We start from the raw sequence: 22,849 nt of genomic DNA, 5'->3' as shown, positions 1-22,849 counted from the left end.
CCTATGTGATAACAGGGCTGCGATGTGGCGTGACCTACCTCGGTAGTGGAGAGCACCGTGTCCTCGTCCAGACTCAGCACGGCATCCGTTACGATGGTGCTGTAGGGCAGGAAACGGCTGCTCATCACCTGGAGACATCAGCAAATCGCAATCTCAAACAGTGACTCTTTCCCAAAACCTTCTCACGGTACGTGCTCACTTGAAAGTCTGCTGCCCCGCATCACGCTCATTCCAGTGGAAAGTTCTGGTAAATCTATGACTGTTGTGGCAAACCGGTATCTGCCAAAGTGCATGCAGCCGATCTGATAAGGGTTAGTGTTTGGCACGCTGACTCTTAATGTCAAACAGATGTGATACAACTACCCGTGTTTCCTAGCAAACATGACTTACTCTATTTAACTAATTTCCAGCCAAGTGCCTAGGTTAAATGGTTGTTGAAAACCCAGCAGTGTTAAGCAAAGCCCGGTGAAGTAGCGGCACTGAAAATCGACATTGTACTGCCGAGTATTCCTCGTACCTTACTCTCCCCCTCAATCACGACGACAGGCTGAGAAGTCGCAGGCCAGCGCTGCTTTGCAGGAAGAGGCTTGTCACAGTTCCACAGGACGATAATCTAACAAAATGGAAAAAAAAAAAAAAAACAAACGGAGAAGACGTGAGGGCCCTAGCGTGGTGTTTACGACGCTAAGGGATCTTAAAACTCGAGGCCTGAAAGTCCTCGTTAGTGTGAGGCGTAGAGTTTGATGATTCATCATCACTGAACTGCGATCACACTTTTGTTTACGTTGCATCCAATTGACTTAGAACGGAGCAAGACTATATGGAAGAAAGAAAAAAAACCAAACTATTTGGACACCTGAGCGTCACGCCCATATTTGGTTCTTCCCACAAAGTTGGAAATGTTCTTTGTATGCTGTAGAATTACAATTTCCCTTCACTGGAGTGAAGACGTTTACATTCATGGCATTCGGCAGACGACTTTAATCTCATCGATACATCTGAGCGGTTGAGGGTTAAGGGCCTTGCTCAAGAGCCCAACAGTGGCAGCTTGGCGGTGCTGGGGTTTGAACTCATGACCTTCCGATCAGTAGCCCAATGTCTTAACCACTGAGCCACCACTGCTCTCCAAACAGGTTATTTATGTCTGCTTGGATAGAACGTGAACAGCCCAGCAAGGAACTTCCTCAAGGCATGATTGAACCCGTGATCTTCGGTTTACGAGACCACGAACAAGCCCACTTGGCCATCATGCCCGGACATGGTTTGCCAAGGTTGGAGAGGAAGAACTCGAGTCTGTTGCACAGAGCCCTGACCTTAACCCAACTGAACACCTTTTGGATGCACTAGAACTGGAGCTTCATCACAATACTCAGTGAGGCGTGCCTGATCTCGCCAATGCTCTTGTAGCCACGCTCCAAAATCTACTGGAAAGCCTTCTGAGCGAGGCATGGACGTTACTATAACAGCAAATGGAGAACAATCTGGAGTGAAATATTCAACAAGTACATGTAGGTGTGATGATCAGGTGTCCACAAACTTTTGGCTGTATAGTGTATATTGTGTTGCAATTTTGTTTTTTTGTTTTGTTTTTTTTTTTTAACACAGCTACACTATTACACTGGACTCCCGGAGATCCCTCCATACCTGCGCACAGTACTGTGATTTGGACACCGATGCTAGCAGCTTCAGGATGGGCTGCGACTGCGAGACCAGCGGTGTTACAGCGTGGATCACTGCCGTGAACCTCTGATGCGGTTTGATACCTGCAGACAGAGGCGTGTATCCGATCAGCTCTGGAATATCACCTTCCACAACAAAGAGTTCGCTTTGATATCTTTGACACCTAAGCGAGAACGCAATCACACCACTCATCCATGACACGCGTTTACAGCGCGAGAAAGGAGGACGCGGGAATTTCAGAATGACAGGGTTTTCATTTAAAACATGACGGTGCTGCCAGACTAACAGCTATTTTATCTAAATATTGTGCACTAATGTTAATTAGACACCACACACACACACACACACACGCTAATTACACGAGGTTAGTACCAGGCAGCATCCTTTAAACGAAACCTCGTTATTTGTGGCAAAGTTTAATTGGTCATTTGTGAGAAGTCAACAACTAATTTAGAAATCATTACTTTTAACACCAGCATTTAGCAACGAGCATGAAGAAGAAGAAAAAAAATGCTTAAACATTGCTAGCAGATGTCCTACTGTCAGATTCAGAAATATTGGCACCCCTTAAGAGAATAGGCAAAATGGAGCACCATAATAATGACTTCTTTCCTATTTTAACAACCGGGAGATTTATTTTCCTTAAGACATATAATTCTTATATGAACACATTTGTTAAATAAGAGAAACATGATAATTAATTATTCTGTCTATTTTTATTTACCATTCAAACTGGAAAAATACTTCCCTCCATTTTTTTTTTTTTTTTTTAAACAGCCGACATAATATTTAAATTATATATAATTTTGTGTCAAAATTGTTCAAAATTTCTAATGAGTGGGAAAATATTTTGCCTCAAATTATTAATGATTATTTTTTAAATTATTTTTAATTTAAAAAAAAATTACAATTTTTTAATGAGTACTGAGACCATAAATACTTTTTTCAATACATTTAAATACAATAATTAATTTCTTGAATTAACACAACATTTCTGCGTCAAAATTATTATATTTATATTCAAACGATTATTTCTGAAATGACTACACTGACTATTTTTTTCCACTAACACACAATTCTTATAAAAATAAATGAATAGTCCCCGCCCCCATCCCCGAAAACCTAAGACAAAATAATTGGCACCCCCAAGAACAATTACAATGAAAAAAAAATATCGCTAGATCAGTGATGGAGGATAAAATAAATAAATAAATAAATAAATAAATAAATAAATAAAAAAACTAGAAAAGCACCATGTGTGTGATTCATACACGGCAATAAATGGCCCACGCTAACATTCCATTATTAGCACCATTAGCACTTTTTCGAGGACCGCTCCTGTAAAGCAACTTTGGGAAAGAAAACACTTGGTATGTAAGCGTGTGTGTGTGTGTACGCACATACCCGTGTGTGAGTGTAGTGTGTGGGTGACTCACCGAGCGGGGCGTAGTAGAAAGGGAAGTGTCCCAGGTGGGAGGAGTACTGTGGCAGGGTGAAGAGACCTCCGGGCAGGTTGTTCCACATCACGCTGCTGCGGCTCAGGTGCTGCAACACGCGGTCATGGATGATCTACGAGAGAGACAGCAATGAGCATTGGTCAAGACACAAATCACTCACAAATCACTCTGAACATCTTTAAGCGGCGTTAACGCTGCTGGAACAAAAGCTAACAGGAACTAATATTCACCGTAGCATGTGTTTATTTGGGGGGTTTGGATGGTGGTCAAAGTCTAGGAGCCTGTGCGTCACAGAGAAGCGGAGAACGAGCGGGTAATGAATGATCGTATACACCTGTTTATAGTTTATCAGAGAGAGACGGAGATTACTCTGAGCTGAACCCGAGCTGGAACTTAAACCAGACATTTATTTATTTTCGGTTTGGTGTTTTCTAACACCACTCTGTATACTTATTCAATTCTTTAAAAACACTTCTCTCGCACGGTAGCTCCGTATTCGTAAACGACGGCTTGTCTCCATTTTGCATGACTGATTTACAGCACGTACGTTTCTGAGCAAAAATAACCCCTGTTTAATCTAAAACTTTAAATCACATGTGCAAGACTGCAGTGTGTCCTCTTTCGATGAAAAATAAACGCAGCGATATTAAATTATTAACACAGATTAAATAATACGTCATCGTTTCTATTCTTCTGCAGACAATGAGACGAACAGCTTGTGGGTGAAAACTGACTTCGACAGACTCGCTCTGTGTGTAATGCGTCACCAGTTTTACGCAAGACGGACTGTGCAGCCATGACTCACCTCGTTCATTCACTCATTTCATACATTTAGTCAGGGTTTATTCTGAGTGCCTGAAACTCCATTAGCTGTAATAAAATCACTGTAATGTACTCCCTCTTGAGGATTTTTTTCTTTTTTAAAACATCCCGTTGTTCAATAAATAATTTCATGAACTGTTAATAATAGGCACAATAAACGATTTTTCCCGCAACACAATGTAGTCTTTTAACAGAAAGCTTTGGCTGCGATGCAGTGCGTACATCGAGGATTTTGCTACGGGGCTCGGCCAATCAGATTTCAGGACCAAAATTTGCGTTTTAACACGGAAATTTTATCCGCTAAAGTCAAGTGTGGAAAAGGTGGTCAAATAGAGATGACACCAATCCGATAACCAGGTACGACATCAGATAAAAATGGTGGATTAGACGGAGGAGAAAACATCATGGACGGAGGATTCTGTAACAAATGACTGGAATTTCTTCGGAAAAGAAATGTTTACGTCTAATATTTGTGAAATATTTCTGATAATGGAAATATCTCGGTCTATCACTTGGCTTGAGACTGGAATACGCCCTGATGGGACGCTGGATCATCACATACACACGTTCACTTCATAGCTTGGGGCAATTCAGGGTAACCAATCCACCCCCTGACATGTCTTTGGGTGATGAGAGGAAACCGACCGCGAGAACCCTGTTCCGTTTCCCGGCTACAAAAGGCCAGGCCTGGGTGTCTCTTACCCAGCAAGCCTCTAGACACTTCCTCCAGAGACGTGCATGAAACCAGAGCTCCTTCAGGAATAGCTCGAGTCGGTGATTAATCGAGCACACGACAGCGAGGACGCCAAGTCTCAGGCTGAGTCGAGTGAGGAAAAAGCAGAGGAGCCTTTCGTCTGTAACCCTACAGACCTCTTTGGAGGCATTACTGCTCGAGGAACGTTAAAATTTAATGAGAGCATGTCTTAAGTGTAGTGAAGGATGTTCATCGATCATGAGGGCTAACTCTAGACGGGAGGATGGTGTACTGTACCTCTAGCGTAGTGAGCACGATCTTCTCAACGGAGGAAAAGTACGCCTCCCAGAGAAACTGCGTCTGCTGCCGGAGCGAAAGGATCTTGTCCTGGTGGATGGAGCGGATGGTGGAGGGGATCTGCGGCAAAAAATAAGGCACGGTTGGTTTAAAAATTAAACGATGCATACTACATGGAGGAACAAGAATGTCTCGTGGTTTATTATAAATCATTTTCCTCTAGGCTTGTTGATTCTCAGGGTGAATTCTTATATATATATATATATATATATATATATATAATAGAATAATAGAATAATTACAGAAGATACATCGTTATAAAAATGGAGTCTCTTGGGTCAATAGGCAGAAAAACATAACAGTTTCAAGTTCAGGAATGAAAAACTACAGAGTCGCAACAAACAGAAAAGGACATCGTGAGTTCGAATCCGGACGATGCCGCCCGCAGAGATCCGTCGCCATGAGCCGAGGAAGCAAGATTGGCCGTGCTTTCTGGGTGGGACGGGCGTACTCTCTCTCCATGTCAATCAGAGCGACGCTAGCCGATTCCCGGTGTCCGTCAGCTCATGTATGCGGAATGGGGCGGACGGCGCTTTCCTCCACGCGTGTAAATCCTTTACTGCATCATGTCGCCATATGGCAACGATTCATTTAACTATTATTCATTGATCGATGGGCAATAATACAAAACTACTATCGTCCTATGTAACCTGAATTAGACCTGAACACAACACCCACATTTTCACGTAAATATCAGTGACAGTTTTTATTCACTTATAACCCATTTTGATTGGTTGATGATTTATTTATTTATTTTTAAGTGTTTTAAGTGCAGGGAAATAAAGAAACCTGAATGCAAAAACAGCGACGTGTTGAGAAATCGCTTTGTTTTTTTTCCCTCAACGGGCGTCAGCGTGACGGCTGAAAGAAGTGCGCTCTCATTAAACTACTCGATATTAGACTGTTAAACTACGCCAATCTTCAGCTTGTTTTTTTTTTTTAAACAAAAATAAATAAATAATTTTTTTTCATGTTGACGGCTAAATAATATGTGGTTACGTAAGGCTGATGGATTCGGTACGGACTCTCAGCTGACAGTTTTGAAGATGTGATCAGCGTTATTTCACGCCAGTCACCAGGCAATTACAGAAATGTATTCGGCTGTAATGGTGCTGCGACGGCGAGCTCGGTCAGACGCGTATTAAATGCGCAAACGTGCGACTCGGCTCAGACAGAACCTGTCACTCGTCTAACCCCCGCTGTTTCCTTTGGCCCCGAGCTGCACACGGGAGACTCGGGTTCGGTTCCAGCATTTCAATTGCGCTGCGGCGTGTTCGGAAAAATCCTCTCCGGGACGTTTATGTAGCAGTGGTAGCGGTGTGTGAAAATATTCTCTGGCATGACAATTAGACACATCAGTGCAAGGGAAGCAGGGAGAACTGTTTGAGCTAAGGAAGGAGGAAAGTAAGGGGTTTAAGTGAGCGCTTATTTAGAAGCGATCCGCAAGCTTAAAAAATATTTATTAGATAAACTCAAGGATGCTGCGATACTCCAAAAACCGAATGGCGCTTCGTGTCTTAACAAAGCAGCTGTTAATCACACTGATTTTTAAACCTTCGAGTTCAAAATACACTTTGCTGCAGAAAAAAAAAAAACAACAACAACACGGGGTGGAGTCTGACCTGATCTAGCTCCTCCTACCTGGGCGGAGTCATGCCAAAAGTCCAGGAGGTGGAGACAACTTGGTGTGTTTCAGGCTGGATAAGTGGGCTGTTCTGTGTTGTATAGCATTGTGTGGGATGGGGAGGAGTTTGTAATCAAGTCCAGCTCCACCCCCCTGGACTGTTGGTTCTGCAGCGAAGACCGCGTTGATCGTTATAGAAAAACAACAAGAGTTATTGTGACCACCGCCAAAAATGGATTCCTCTCCAACACCACCACCGTAAATTCCTCACAACAATCCGTCAGCGTTTATTTATTTATTTTTTTTATCGATTAAAGTCCGACACATCATACCTCCTTATCCGTTTATAGCCACGTTTGGTGTTTTGGAATATCATGGGGGGGAAAGGTTAGCTTCCGTTATCTCTTACGTTCTAGCGGCTCTAAACGGTTGTTCCCTTGCCAGCCTTTCTTCTGTCGCTCTCACGAATTAGTTTCCAACAAAGCCCATAAAAAAAATTTAAAAACGTGGGTTGTCACGTGATCAAGAAAGCGTGAAGCGTAAAAACCCCTCCGTCCTGAAGATGTCAGAAAACACGTAGATACACAACTTCGCCTCAGACGGTTTCAAAGCGTAGACACCGCTTGATGATAAAGAAACGTCTGTGGGACCGTGGGAGCTGCTGGTGAGATGTACGTACCTGTAAAAGCAGCCTCTCGTCGCCGATGACGGCAGCCGTGTTCCAGTCGATGACCTCGGAGAAGGGGAGCTCCCAGCCGTTACTGAGCACGACAGGGACACAGGCGGCCTACACACACACACACACACACACACACACACACACACACACACACACACACTAACTAACAGGTATCAGTACATTACATCAATATCTGATTGTATCATATACTCGTCATGCAAAATACTGTTACGAAATCAAGGTAGGGGGCGTGTCCTGAATTCGCTCCACAGTGGAGGAGTTATTTTGGACGAATCGAAAGCGAGCATCGAGGACTGTGAAAGTTTGAAAAGAAACAGTTTGAGATGAGGACAGAAAGCGCTGCTCTGTCTCTCAACTGCGGCTTTTCAATCACGGTGGAGAGAAACGGAGCCGAGATCAGAGGTGGCGCGCACACACACACAGAGAGAGAGAGAGAGAGAGAGAGAGAGAGAGAGAGAGAGAGAGAGAAAAACACCAGCAGGACATCAGTGTGTTAATGCTCTCGCTGCCGGCTATGACGAGAATAACGGTGTGATCGCCCATCCAGCAGCTGACGCCGTTCTGTAAACGCGCTTGTACAGCGGCAGATCGCACATCAACAGAACGGCACGCGGCGTTGTCCGCCAGCAGTGTCTCACGAGAGACGCCGGGGGTTTCGGTTCGACAAAACGCTTCAGTGCTGTGAGGTTAAAACGCAGCCGAAGCCGAGGTGTTCAGCGTGTCGTTACGGGAAAATAATCAACGATCATCAGTTCAATTACGGCTTGATGAAGAGAGCTTATTTTCCAATAAGTCCTACAGTGTTTTATTCCTTTCATACCACAGCAATTTCCCAATAACTACGATTTTATTGAGTAAAGAACGTCACACTTAATAAATAAATAAATAAATATATACAGTTATATTTAACATTGTTGATTATTTTCCTTTAACAGCACATCCTGAAGCGTTTTATTTTTATTCACGTAAAAAAAAACTTCGCCGTGTGGCTTAATCAGTCCGTGCAGGATTTCGCCGAGTTCTTTTCCTGATCGTTTCGGGCAAAAATGCTCGATTTTGCTGCTGAGGTTTTTTTTTTTTGGCTTAAAACCACTTGAACTGGCGAAATCGAGGTCGCACGAAATTGTTTTGCGCGGTCTTTCGTATTGATGTGCGTCTATAAACGAGACCTTTAGGCTGTACTCATGTTCGACGTGCGTGAATCGAAGAGGGGCTTTGGCTGAACGCGCGTCGTGACGTGACGTCGTCACGTGACGCGTCTCGCGTCTCGGCACGATTCCGCAAAAAATAAATAAAATTGCAAGCTCCTGGAAGGACTTCTAAACGCTGTAATAACGTGACGGCGGCCATTTTGAATAACCTGAACGATCTGGCACCGCTCCATGCTTAAGGCCCCGCCTCTCGGTGTTTGAAAGTGAACTGTAGTACGAATCTGAACGTGATCATGATGATATGCTAGTTCTCCTTAAAACCCCGTAAATCCTTTCTATATTATGATTTTTAATGATCGGACGCAAGAAAACAGAAAGGCGAGTGGATTCGACACGTCGGGTGCGCTAGACTTTCATTTCTTGTAAGCATTAACCATTGGATGTCTATTTGCGTGAGGCCCCCCTCACACTATTCCAGACTATTCCATTAACTCTACTCTGAGGATATAAAAATCCGTAATGAAACGTCGGGAAATTACTACAATTCATCATTCCCGTTACCTTCCAAACGACTGCCTTCACTTATTGCATCTTTTATATTTTCCCACCAACTGCCTAGTTCCAGCTGCGTGGAATTTTAGAGTACTGTGGATCGGCAATAACAAAAAACGATGTCATTTTTCATGGCGTGTTGCGTAAAGGTGTTATTTACGGCGTCCCACGATGGCAGCAGTAACGGAAAACGGGCCCCTCTGAAACGATCCGCTATACGGTACGCTCTTACTAAACCGTCCTCGACGTGGAATAACAAGAGGCAGTGTTTAACAAGGTTTGTGCCTTGGTTTTGTGTGTGTGCGCGTGTGTGTCCGTGTCCTGCTGCTAATCTGTTAAGCAGGATGCCAGCGTGTGATTGGCTGGTGCTCCCTCGCCTTAATCCCTTCAGCGTCATTAACCAGATCTGCTGAAATATACACTGTTACAATCACGGAGTACACACACAAAGCTTTAGCATTTTTTTTTTTTTAAAAACAAAGCCTACGCACAACACATGGATGTGTGTGTGTGTGTGTGTGTGTGGGAATATAAAATCAGATCAGCACGGAGGATGACCGAAACGTCTTGCGCTCGCATCGCACTGCATCGTAATACATGCAAATGAGTCCCAGAAAATGATTTTGTATCCGTACAGCGAAGTAAATCATGTGTCTAACATTGGCGCTCGAAATAACTCGGATTATTTCACGCATTTGGTAATTCAAAAAAAATTTCAATCAGGAAGTTGAATAAACATAAAGGAGGCGTGGCCTCGAGTTGAGGTTATTATTTTGTTTAAAAAAAAAAAACACCCGCCCCTCCCCATGTAGCCCCGCCCTTCAGAACCTGTATGAGATATTTACGTTTCCCAGAAGACAAAATAATAACAATTTACACCGATCATCCTGTTCAAAAGTTTACACACCCCCAGGCTCTCCTTGTGAGAGCGTCAGTGGACGTCTGCACCTTTTGTAATAGCCGCGTACGAGTCCCTCGGTTCTCCTCAGGGTGAAAAGACGGATCTCGGTATCATATAGCGACTGTCAGAAAGGGGTCGAAGATGCTGGAAAAGTAAAGAATGTGCAGGACCTGGAGGATTTTTCTGAAGAACAGTGGGCGGTTTGAGAATGGTATTAAGAATGGAGCGTGTGTAAACGTTTGAACCGGTCGATTTGCGTAAATTCGGTTATTATTGTGTCTCATATGTAAACGTCTGTTCTGTGAAACCTGGACGAAAACGATCATGAACTTCACCGAGACGAAAAGGACGTCACCTGTAAAGCCTCGAGGAAGCGGAAGGAGCCCAGACGGCGTCCTCTAGGCACCAGGCAAAAAGTGGAGTTGTGCAACATTTCTTTGTAGTCGTACCTAGAAAAAAGAGAGAGAGAGAGAGAGAGAGAGAGAGAGAGAGAGAGAGAGAGAGAGAGAAAGAGAGAGAGAAGACGTGTTTATATTTATTAATTCTCCGGAAGCTCTCGTCCAAAGGAAATTACAACAGAGACAGAACACAAGCCAAGCTGTTAAACAAGCCGGCGCGGAGATCCAAGCTCTGCAAGTTTCCACCGTTTGATCCGAAAACAAGTGCAGACCGGTACCGATTATCGCCGGCGTGCTCTGAAACGCCGGGAACTCTCTCCAGACCGGCCGATTCGCACCACGGAGCTCGTTTTGATTTTTCATTTCTAGACGGTTGCTACAGCAACAAGTGAAATCTTCGTCTCAATATCAATAAGTCATTCGGTATTATTAATAATATATCAGACCTGTCAGCATGGTGGGTTTTATACACGTATACACATTTCTTTTAGCGTCCACGGAGTAAACCTTCGCATGCGATACGGAAGGAATAAAATACTCGATGGCATGCAGTTAGAGGAAAACGATCAACGAGAGGATGGGGTGATGAGTTCTTGTGACGACCCTGGAGTTCATTTCTTCAGAGACATGCCCTTTTATCCTTTTTTTCGAACACGGACACTGTTGACTGAACGAATACACGGTCATCGGTCGAGGTCTTGGAGTGTTTTGCAAGGACCAAGGAGATCATCAAGCCCGTCGTACGTCCGAGTTTTGATTACGATAACGAACGCAGGATCCGCCCACCTCGGTAATACAGAACAATCTAGGTCTAGTCTTCTGTCTGTCCGTGTCCTACGCTCTTATTAAGAAGCGACTGCAATCCTAGAACAATCCCGCACTCTGAACTATCCTTGACACTCTCAGACACACATTTACTGCCCTGTCGCCCTCATTGACTCTAAACAATCAGCAGCTGGCTTCGCTCACTGATCTGAACTGATAACGGGGGAACAGCAGAATAACGGTGTTTCCGCTGTCGTACACTCAGAAATCCTTTCCGTCAGCTCCACGGGGCGGTGTGTGTGTGTGTGTGTGTGTGTGAACCCGGCGCTCCGACGCGAGGTCACGTGAGGCCGCAGGGTTTTATTAGGAGCTACTGTAAGAAACAAAGTATCCGTGTACGAAAACGAATACAGAGCGTTCGGAGTGTTTTAAAGCGGCGTAACGCCTACACGTGAACCGAGACGCTAGACGCGGACGTGACCTCGACGACCCGTTATTTCGAGGAGGGGGAAAGAAAAAAAAAATAATGATAATTTTGAGCGTCTCTGTCAGCGCTTGGCCTGAGAAGCTGTTTGGAATTCCTAATTGAACATTCCTTCACTGTTCCAACGCTGAGGCCTGTCTGCCCGGGTTCCTACACCTCCTCCACTTCCAGCTCCTCCTCCCTGAGCAGATTTTCGGGGGGGGGGGGGGGGGGGGTTGGGTCTTCCCCATCTCTCTCTCTCTCTCTCTCTCTCTCGCTAATCAAGAAGAAATGAAGGGAAACGTTCATTCATCTTTCCTAGTGATGGGCGGCTCACGATTTCATGAGGAATTCACATCACAAGGAATCTATCGTGTGCTCTGGGTATCGTACTTTGAAATAAAATGAATAAATAAAAACGCTGAGAAGGTTTAAATCCTTTCCGGTGGTATTAACGTAGAAGGCGAAGCTCGAGCAGACGAGGGAGTGATCGAGCCGGACAGACTAGAAGACTAAAGTTCCGCTGCATCGCTGTCTTTGTGTAGTGATGAAACAAGGGCCGAGTCCCTCTGCACCGCTCTAAGCGGGTGGTTGAAAGGTATCGTGGGTAACGTAGCAATGTGAACATGTCAGTGAAAGAAGTTTATTATTATTATTATAAGAAGTTAAAAAAATTGCAAGCTCCTGGAGCGTTTTGTTTGTTCAGCAGCAATCATTTGGATTTTTTTTTTGTGTGTGCGACTTCCTCCTCCTCCTCCTCCTCAGTGAGGATCAGGGATCGGTGTTGAAGGAGCCGCAGAGTTTGCTGGCAGCGCTGCACACATCGAGCTCTCTCACATGCAGCGGCACTGAAAGCTGCCTTCATCGGATGCGCAGGTCAAGTTGCACCGAGTCGCGGAGAAAAGCTAATGCATCACAACTCGGCGCCTCTACGAGTGCGCGCACACACACACACACACACACACACGGCAAGTAATGGAGTGCAGCTGACACCTTCCACTTCCACCTCATGGTACACCACAGGCCGACTGAAGAAACGCTGAAAACTACAGAATGTTCTAGATCGCTGTACTTCCTGGTTTCGAGAACATATGACATCACGGTACGGCTGACGATACAGATTCGAAAGGCGCCCGAATTCACAAACTTAAACTATTTTAAAAGTTTGCTGCTTTGCCAGCTAGTGAGAAGATCACTTACTCGAAGTAATTCGAGATCTCGTAGATGGATTCGATTCCTCGTCTAGATGTGATACGATTATGAATCAATTCTTTTTTTTTTTTTTTGTGCGTGTGGGTTTTTAAAAAACGATTTCCAGTCTACATTAAGAATTTTATAGCAACACAACTTGCTGCGTTTAAGATAGCATATTAATACTTTTAATTATTTACATAAAATAACGTATTACCAAAATAAAAATTAAAAAAAAGCTGTCAAAGTTTCAGGATTTTTTTTTTTCTCCATGGATTCAAAGGCAAAACAAATGCACGCGCATATGTTTAAGACTAAAAGTTCCTTATAGTTGCTCGAATTAGGAAAAGAGCTGATTTTAAATATTCAAACGAACAACTGAGTGTATACGCAAGTAATTATGTATGTAAATAAGTAACAACTAAATAAGTAAATATAAATAAATGTCTCCAAGTTAATTAATAGCTAAGTAAAGAAGTAACTTGCGTAAGTAACTTCACATGTACGTATGTAATTTAACACGCAAGTAAACGGGTTAATAAGTAAATAAGTCATTTAAAAAAAAACAACATAGCTTAATATGTAAATAAGTACGTGTGTGTCAGTAAGTAGGTAAATGGATGAGTAACCAAGTATGTCCATAAGCGGGTAAATAAGTAAGTAGCTAAGTATACATGCAACTGAGTAATTAAGTAAATGAGTAAAGTAACTATGTTAATAAGGAAGCAACTTAACTAATAAGTAAATAACTATGTATTTAGGTATGTATGTAAGTAAGCAGGTAAATAAGTAAGAAGCTAGGTATGTAAACAAGTAATTAAGTAAATAAGCAAATAAAGTGACTACATTAATAAGTAAATAAATAGGTAACTAAGTATGTATGTAACTATGTTAATAAGGAAGTAACTTCAGTTACTTAATAAGTAAATAACTATGTCTGTATGCAAATAAGCAGGTAAGTAAGAAGCTAGGGATATATGCAAGTACGTAATTAAGTAAATAAAGTAACTAAGTTGAGTAAATGACATATTTACATATATATATATATATATATATATATATATATATATATATATATATATATATATATATATATATATATATATAAGCAAGTAACTACCTTAATAAGCAAGTAACCCAAGTAACTTAAGTAAATAACTATTGTATGTATGTATTTATGTAAGTATGCGTGTGGGTAAACAAGCAAGTAACTTAAGTACGAAAGAAAGAAAGTAAATACTCAGTGTCCCAAATGCACTGCCAAAAACCCATTCAAGAGAATCGCGTTTAAAGATCTTTTTCCTTAACCCGACTCTCGAATAGCAGAAACACCCCCTGCTCCACCTTCACTTGTAACTTTTCACCGTTTTATCCCATTCTCACGTTATAATAAACATTATCGCTTTCAGACTATTAGCGTTCTGAAATATGCGTCGCGTACAGATGTCTTTTCCTCATGCCTCCCTCGCCTTTTTCAGCTCCTCGCACGGAATTTCCTTCAGGAAACCAACATCTGGGTTATTTCCCCCCCCCCTCCCTCCTTATTACAGATATCCTAAGGCCAACGATTATTACACGTGTAACGGAAAGTTTGGACGCCCCGCTCAGACAAGCTGATACACCGGCATCTGATATCATTTACACTAGTATCCCATAATCCCTCTTTCATGACCGAGAGGAAAAACCTCACACAGAATCGCTACACTACGACCGTACAGAAAGAACGCTTCGATTCCATATCCACAAGAAATGCCGTCGTGGAAACATTCAATTAAACGATCGCTAATGCTTTATCGACATGGATTATATGGAAATTCGAATAAACCCCCCCCTCCCGACTACTTCCCGTCGATGTCGATGGGAACGCGTCTTCGCTTATAATTAGAACGCACACGGTCGGCTGCCGTGTTTATACTTCCACGGCATCGTTGCCGTAGAAACCGGCAGTCTGGCGTAAATCAGATTATAGGAGATGAAGGCTCGCTTGGCAACGACCGTTTCACACAACAACGGGAAACCTATTTGCAATGACCGTGTAATTAGAACGAGAGGGAAAGAAAGAAAAAAAAAAACCCAACACACTCTACACCAGCACTAAAGACAGACACACAGTCGCTCTGCAGAACCACCCACCGTCATGTCAACAAATATAAACCTGACAAAACACACACCAGAAGGATGACATGTCAATTAGCATGCCACGGCCGCTGCGAAACATTCATACGCTAATTACACGGTGTATAATTGCGGGTTCGACGACGGATCTAAAGCCCACGTGACGCGAGAGAACAATAAACGACGACCCCGTGAGCAACCTTCGAACCGTTTCCGACAATCCCGTGGACGTGAGGTTTGAAATGGCATGGGGAAAAGAAAAAAAAGAACAAAAAAAACCCCAGACAATTCGATGTGTTAGAAAGGGATACTCTGGTGAGAAATGACATTTCCACTTTGAGCAAAAGTAACCCGTCAGCCATGGCGTGTTCGTCACGTGACACTCACTTCTTCATTTTAATTGGACATCTAGCTCGTCTTGCTTCAAACAGTCTCGTTAAGTTTAAAAACGGTGTAGCGTTGCCTTCCTAAGTAAGGATTAACACGCATCACTGAGTCTGTGGAATCACTGACAGAAATTTCCAGAAAGTGTTTTTTTTTTTTTTTTTTTTTTTTTTTTTTGGAGAAACAGACTTGCATTACGTTCACGCACCAATATCCCGGGGCTTTATTGCGAAACTTGCGAAAGAAGCAAACTTGAAACACCAAAAACAATAAATTCTCAATATATACATTTTTATTTATGGCTTTTAAAGTTTCAGACGTCTCGTGTCTCGTCTCACATTTTATTGGCTTAACGCGTCATCAATTTTTAAATGGAGAACTCGACAGATCGCATGGCTGGAAATAAAATTAGGCCGGAATGAGGAAAAACAATCTGTTTTAAATTGCGCGACGCCGATTTAAGGAATGAAAACGGCTCCCGGATCACTCAGTAACCACGTCGGAACCACTTCGGCGCTGGCATTAGGAAGACAGAGATGCTTTAAATTTGATCGCAGAAAGCTTTCCGCTTTCATTTCCATTTATTCTCGGAGCAGACGCTTTACGCGGGAGAGGCACGAGGCTGAGCACAGAGCGGAGGACTGTGATGATGTCAGTCGCAGTCCTCGCAGGCGCAGTGATGAGCTGATGGGTCGAATGTATAAATAAATAAATAAATAAATAAATAAATAAATAGATAGATAGATAGATGAAGCTCGACTGATCGGTGACGCCGAGACTGAGAATGAGAACAAGATGAGGACCTTAAAAGCAGCGCTCTTCCTCTAGATAACATCGATATGGCACTGAGACACAAGCGGCTCATGTAAAATAAAGACGGAGGAGAGAGAAAGACAGGTAAAGAGATTGAGAGGGAGAAACAGACACATAAGGAGAGAGAGAGAGGGGAACAGAGCGAGACACACAAAGTGAGACACACAGAATGAGACAGGGAGAAAGACAGAAAAAAAAAAAGAGACTGAGACGGAGCAAAAAGAGAGATATACTGAGTCAGTGAGAGAGAGAGAGAGAAAGAATAGCGTCAGAGAGAGAGAAAGAGAGCGAATGAGAGAGAAAGAGAGAGAAAGACACAGTCAGAGAGAGTGAGACAGTCAGAAAGAGAGGCAGACAGAATAGAGAGAGAGAGAATAGAGTCAGAGAGAGAGAATGAGAGAGAGAAAGACAGTCAGAGAGAGAGGCAGACAGAGAGAGAGAATAGAGTCAGAGAGAGAGAGAGAGAGAGAGAGAGAGAAAGACAGTCAGAGAGAGAGGCAGACAGAGAGAGAATAGAGTCAGAGAGAGAGAGAGAGAGAGAGAGAGAGAGAGAGAGAGAAAGACAGTCAGAGAGAGAGGCAGACAGAGAGAGAGAATAGAGTCAGAGAGAGAGAGAGAGAGAGAGAGAGAGAGAGAGAGAGAGAAAGAACTGGAGAGAGAGAGAGAAAGAACTGGAGAGAGAGCGAGAGAGAGAATAGAGTCAGAGAGAGAGAGAAGAGTCTCACACAAAGAAAGAGAGAGAAAACCAGAGTCTCAAAGAGAGAGAGAGAGAGAGTGAGAAAGCGAGAGAGTGAGTCAGACAGACAAAGAGAGACAGCAAGAAACACAGCAAGACAGACAGAGTGTCTCTCCATCTGAGGTTTTTCAGTTCTGTCTCTCTTTCTCCATCTCTCTCCCTCTAAATATAAAGTATCTCAGCTGGAATCCACTTCACCCATATCCCATAATGCCTCTTTTCTGAACGAGAGAGCGCGCGAGAGAGGGAAAAATCCTTTTCAAACCCTCACACGTCCATTATGCTGAGCTTTTTCAATAAGCCGAGTGAATACAGGAGGTCAGAGGACGTTTCCCTACCCGAGTGTGAGACATTCATACATTATCATTACACAAGCCCAACGCTGCGACTATACACACTCCTGAATATAAACCTGACGCATTAGACACACCTGAACCGATAAATCCGCATCTAAATGCAACGAATATGCGAAAACAGATAAAAATGCCGCATGATTCTTGAAGATATTTATATGATACACAATATGCAATTGAAAAACTACACAAAAAACATCATCCTTAGAAACGCTTAGAAAAAGATGTTGCTCGATCTCTCTCGCCCTCGCCCGCCCTCTCTCTCACCCACCCTCTTTTACTCGATCTCTCTCGCCCTCGCCCGCCCTCTCTCTCTCTCGGCCGCCCTTTCGCTCGATCTCTCTCGCCCTCGTCCGATCTCTCTCGCCCTCACCCGCCCTCTTTCGCTCGATCTCTCTCGCCCTCTTTCACTCGATCTCTCTCTCTCACCCACCCTCTTTCGCTCGATCTCTCTCGCCCGCCCTCTTTCGCTCGATCTCTCTCTCTCTCGCCTGATCTCTCTCTCTCGCCCGTCCTCTTTCGCTCGATCTCTCTCGCCCTCGCCCGATCTCGCTCTCTCTCGCCTGATCTCTCTCTCTCGCCCGCATCCGATCTCTCTCTCGCCCTCGCCCGATCTCGCTCTCTCTCTCGCCTGATCTCTCTCTCTCGCCCGCCCTCTTTCGCTCGATCTCTCTCGCCCTCATCCGATCTCTCTCTCTCGCCCGCGCTCTTTCGCTCGATCTCTCTCGCCCGCCCTCTTTCGCTCGATCTCTCTCGCCCTCTTTCGCTCGATCTCTCTCTCTCGCCTGCCCTCTTTCGCTCGATCTCTCTCGCCCTCTTTCGCTCGATCTCTCTCTCTCGCCTGCCCTCTTTCGCTCGATCTCTCTCGCCCTCTTTCGCTCGATCTCTCTCTCTCACCCGCCCTCTTTCGCTCGATCTCTCTCGCCCGCCCTCTTTCGCTCGATCTCTCTCGCCCGCCCTCTTTCGCTCGATCTCTCTCGCCCGATCTCTCTCTCGCCCGCCCTCTTTCGCTCGACGTCTCTCGCCCGATCTCTCTCTCTCTCTCTCTCTCGCCCTCTGTGGTGTGATGACGCAAAGTTACCGTCACCTGCACAAAGTCGATTACTTTTCCCAATAACGGCACATCCTGAGGTGTTTCATTCTTCTTGTACGAAGCAATCTGACAATTAGTCGTACTTATTTTCAGTCTATAGTTACGCTTCATGATGTACAACGCCGTCAAAACAAGTTCACTTATCTTATAGCACCTCACCAGCCTCTCTTTTTTTTTTTTCCTCTCCAAGTAAAGACGACAAACTAAATTAAAAACGCAGCTTGTCAAAATACTGAGACGTTACCAAGAGTACACTCCTCGGTCCAAGACTTTCCATTCCTGTTGCTTTGATGATGCACTGAAACTTGCTCTGAAATAACAGGTGGCAAGAAGAGATTACAAACTTATATAAACGTGTTAAATGAGTGCCACAAAGAGGAAACGCGCTAATGCTAGTCAGGATCTTACAGCAAGATAAACAGAAGAAGAAGAAAAAAAAATTCTCGGAACTGCCTTGAAACTGTCAACCTTTAAAAGACTACAAACTTCACGCGAGGAGCTTCGCAAAACGCTGATGCTTACGGTTTCGCTGCTACTTAGAAACCACTTGTAACAAAAGCCTGATATTAGACGCATCAAGTTCTTGTGATGAACCCAAAATGAGGAGCTTCCATCAAGTGGAGGGAAGCAAAAAAAAAAAAAGTTTCACCAGATCAGCGCGTGTGAACGACACCAGAAACGGCCCGTCGTCGGCGTGACGACGACGTGTTGTTCGGGGACATTTCTTGGAAGTCTATATTGCAAGTTGGTCTTGTGGTTGTGCAGCTGTTGAGGACTTGCACTTCCTCAAGCTGTGGTGTTTAGCTGTGGTTTCAGCTATCCTACACTCACAGTGCACTTGTTTGTGAGCCGGTGGCAGCACCGATTAACAGAGATCTCGGAGAAATAAAGCTCGTTCGTTTGCGCAGTCTAAGGTCGTTTTCACACTCGCATTTCTCGTATGTACTCCGTGCCGTTCGCCCCGGGAGTCCAGTGAAAGCGGTTTTCAATGCCGAGAACCAATCCCTGGTTCTCTTGAAAGCGATGGTCTTGGGGCTCACCTTAAATGAACCGTGGTGCGGTCTGCAGAAGCTATGGAAGCTGTAGGCTGATGTGGCGAGTGACGTGAACGTTCGACTTTTTCGAGTTTTAGTCATGGCGGTAAAAGGCTTGTTGTGGTCAGTGTAGGAGACAATGTCTCATCGAGTTTCATGAGTCTGGAGCGCTGTAATTATCTTACTTTTGTTGTGCGAGTTGGTTGCACTAAGAGCACTGCGAAATCTCGTGAGAGCCAGGATGGCTAAAAATCTTTATATAGGAGGCGAACACCTTCTCGTTTGGAGGTATTCCTGCACTAGGACATGCCGGGCATCCAAAAAGCTCTGTTCTTCGCCTCTTGAATGTTGGTGCCACAGCAAAGTTTCTAATAAATAAATAAATAAATAAATAAATAAATAAATTCGACTGCATCGCTTCACTTCTTGGAAAGATTTCTTCTATGTGAATGCAAACCTTCGATTATAAGCCCCGCCCCCAAACAAGCCTAGAATTGGTCCTGGGTGTGGATTTGATAATTCAGGCCAAGTGTGGAAACATGTACTAGGCTAGGTAGCTATGCACTAGCCAAACGCCAACACTGAAACTATGGCAACCAGAAATAACCAATACGATTAGAGCAAGCAAAAAGAACCATGGAAATAGTCAGTATCAGGTGTTGGGCAATACTCTGCGCACGGATTTCAGCACTGTATCGTAAAAACAGAACTGGGATCATAGCCGACTTCTAATCAATCAATAAATCAATCAATCATCGGGTGGCTGTGGCTCGGCGGTTGTTGAGCCAACCGCTAGAGTGGGTTGTCCACTAATCGTAGGGTTGGCGGTTCGATTCCCAACCCACATGACTTCACATGTGTCCTTGGGTAAGACACTGAACCCCAAGTTGCTCCCGATGGCAAGCTAGCGCCTTGCATGGCAGCTCTGCTACCAGTGGTGTGAGTGTGTGTGAATGGGTGAATGAGACACAGTGTAAAACGCTTTGTAGAACCGCTTTGGTTAAAAAAGCACTATATAAGTGCAGACCATTTACTGTCTGCTTTTTTACTAGCTCTACGCTGGATTGCAGACAAACGGCTGCAAATGAACAAATGTAAATCCGAACCAAAGCTGCTGATGTATTCAAACAGGCTTCCATTTTCCCCATTGGTTGCTCCAACTTCTCAATAACAATCCATTTGGTTTTGTCTGCCTCATAAACCCTCTTTGAGAAGCGGTACACTACAAGGGCACCGTTTCGTCACTTTCATCCTCGGTTTAGCCGTGACGCAGGGCGCGTTTTCTTTTTCCTCGGCTGTTAAAAAACAGCTGTTTGAGACGTGGCAGTGAAGAGGTAATCTGGAGAGAGCTGCAGGCTCGGAGATCTCTTAATTAAAAGCCATGGGAGTGAGCTGTGTGGAGGAGGGACAGGGCTGAGAGGTCGTGACCCCTGCAGAGGGTGATCCACAGCACACCCAGCAGGGGGCATGCTGGGTCACTGGGACAGCCTGAGGAACTCGGGTTGGGCCAGGAACAGAGGCCAGAAAATAAAAAAGGCTCCGCTACAGAACACTGCAGTGATATTCTTGATTATTTGTCTGGGTTACACGGTCTATGTTCCCTTATATTGCCCATGAAAAACACAGGGGTCTGGTTAGAATCCAATGCTAAGTTTTACCACAGTGTATTTGTAGCTACACAGCCACTTTTATTAGTGATTTACCAGCATAAATGAGGTGTTGATATTCTTGAACGTGTTGTCTTCGTTCCACTGTCTCTGGGTCTTTACATAGCCCATAAAAACCTAAGGACTACATGCTGGTTTGGTTAGCATTCACTGCTAAATGTAATTACAGTGTTACTGTAGATAGACAGCCACTTCTCTTAGAGATTTACCATCACATCTGAGGTAAATATTGATATTCTTAACGACTGTTTGTTTTCCACTGTCTCCTTGCCCTTACTCTGCCCATAAAATAAACACATGAAGGTTTGGTTAGCATTCAATGCTAAATGTAATTACAGTGGTACTTTAGATAGACAACCACTTATCTTAGAGATTTACCATCACATCTGAGGTAAATGCTGAAAATTTTTACCGTGTCTGGTTTCCACAGTCTCTGTGCCTTTACATGACCCACATTTAAGGGGGAAAAACACGCAATGGCTACATGGAGGTTTGGTTAGCATTCTAAAGTGTTGCATAGCTAAGTGTAGTTATAATGCAACTGTAGCCACAGTGATTTACCATCACATCTGAGGTAAATACTGATATTTTTCATTGTTTTGTCTGGTTTCTACCGTCTCTGTGCCTTTACATTGCACATATTAAAGAAAAGAAAGAAAAAAAAACGCACACGCACACGCATGTAGCCTGTGTTTGCTTGGTTAGCATTCGTGGTGTAACTGAAGTACAACTCTAGTTATACACAGTCTTTTCTTAGTGATTTACCCTCACATCTGAGGTAAATGTTGATATTCCGGATGATTTAGTCTACAGTCATCCTGCCTTTCTATGGTTTGTATTAAAGATTTAATGGTGACATGCTAGCTAGCTAAATCATCAGCCTCAGTGATTAGCTAGTTTATGCTTTAAGTTCATATATCTCAGTTGCTTAGTGACAGTGTGGTTCGTTTACAGTAGATTTACCACAAGTGGTTTATAATTAGCATTTTCTTTCCCAAAACATTCGAGACAAATGGAAATAGATTTCCAGGCAGAAGAGGATGTCATTTTCAGTAGTACAAGTCATTTTTTCTGGTAATTTAACAATACATCTGAGGAAAATGTTGATATTCTTGATACCCATATTTAAAATAAATAAATAAATAAAAAAATGTATGAATTCATGGTGGTTTGGTTAGCGTTTGATGCTAAGTGGAATTACACGATGTAATTTTCACTACATGGTGCCTTTTCTTATTAATTTACCAAAACATCTAAGGAAATTGTTGATATTCTCAACAATTCACGTTTCCCTCGTCATTCGGCCCTTACTTAGTTTCCATTGGTTCATATTAATTAGCTATGTACTAGCTAGCTCGCTCATCATTATTTCCCGGTTTCCATGTAACAGCCTTCTGCGTCATTGTATTCCATATAAAAGCGGTTGATGATTAGTAATCTCTTTTGCCTTTGACTTTTCCAGAAATCCACCTAAAAATTTGTGAGACAGATGGAGACATGTTTTGTCTGAGGGAGACTGCATGAGTTTCAGAGTGTCATGACCCACTGTGCTTCACACCATCTGGTTCCCTCATACATTTTTCCCCTCCATCTCTGGAGGAGCACCAGGAGGGGAAAAAAAAACAAAAAAAAACACATCACCGAGCTCAAGCAACATCACTCTGCGCACACCGTCCATGTTAAAGAAAAACTCTACCCTGAAAAATACAATATTTATATTGAAATACTTCTTGTTTATAGCAATGCTGGTGCTAATAATCAGCATGAGAAGTTAGGTAGTCCTAGGTAGAACTAAACTAGGTAGAAGTAACAGGAGGTCCTACATTAGCTTATTTTCTCATTCATCATTTTCCCAAAGTTGTAAAAGTTTCAATATGCCATGCAGCTAGTTCAGATACG

General features: G+C 43.5%; 1 protein-coding gene across 2 annotated transcripts in view; it reads right to left on the bottom strand.

Annotated features, from left to right (window-relative positions):
- ext1a (exostosin glycosyltransferase 1a) overlaps positions 1-22,849 on the bottom strand; it is a 52,930-nt gene that overhangs the window by 3,951 nt on the left and 26,130 nt on the right. For both annotated transcript variants that reach the window (XM_053611151.1, XM_053611152.1), the window contains exons 2-8: positions 10,294-10,387; positions 7,314-7,421; positions 4,951-5,070; positions 3,117-3,249; positions 1,645-1,763; positions 518-613; positions 39-128 (exon numbers count right to left, since the gene is read on the bottom strand). In XM_053611151.1, coding sequence (XP_053467126.1) covers positions 39-128; positions 518-613; positions 1,645-1,763; positions 3,117-3,249; positions 4,951-5,070; positions 7,314-7,421; positions 10,294-10,387 — 760 coding nt within the window. The remainder of the gene's footprint in view (positions 1-38; positions 129-517; positions 614-1,644; positions 1,764-3,116; positions 3,250-4,950; positions 5,071-7,313; positions 7,422-10,293; positions 10,388-22,849) is intronic.

Source organism: Ictalurus furcatus, chromosome 23 (genome assembly GCF_023375685.1).
Source record: "Ictalurus furcatus strain D&B chromosome 23, Billie_1.0, whole genome shotgun sequence".
Classification (NCBI taxonomy): domain Eukaryota; kingdom Metazoa; phylum Chordata; class Actinopteri; order Siluriformes; family Ictaluridae; genus Ictalurus; species Ictalurus furcatus.
Note: the sequence above shows the minus strand (reverse complement) of the source record. Positions and strands in the feature narration are given on the sequence as shown.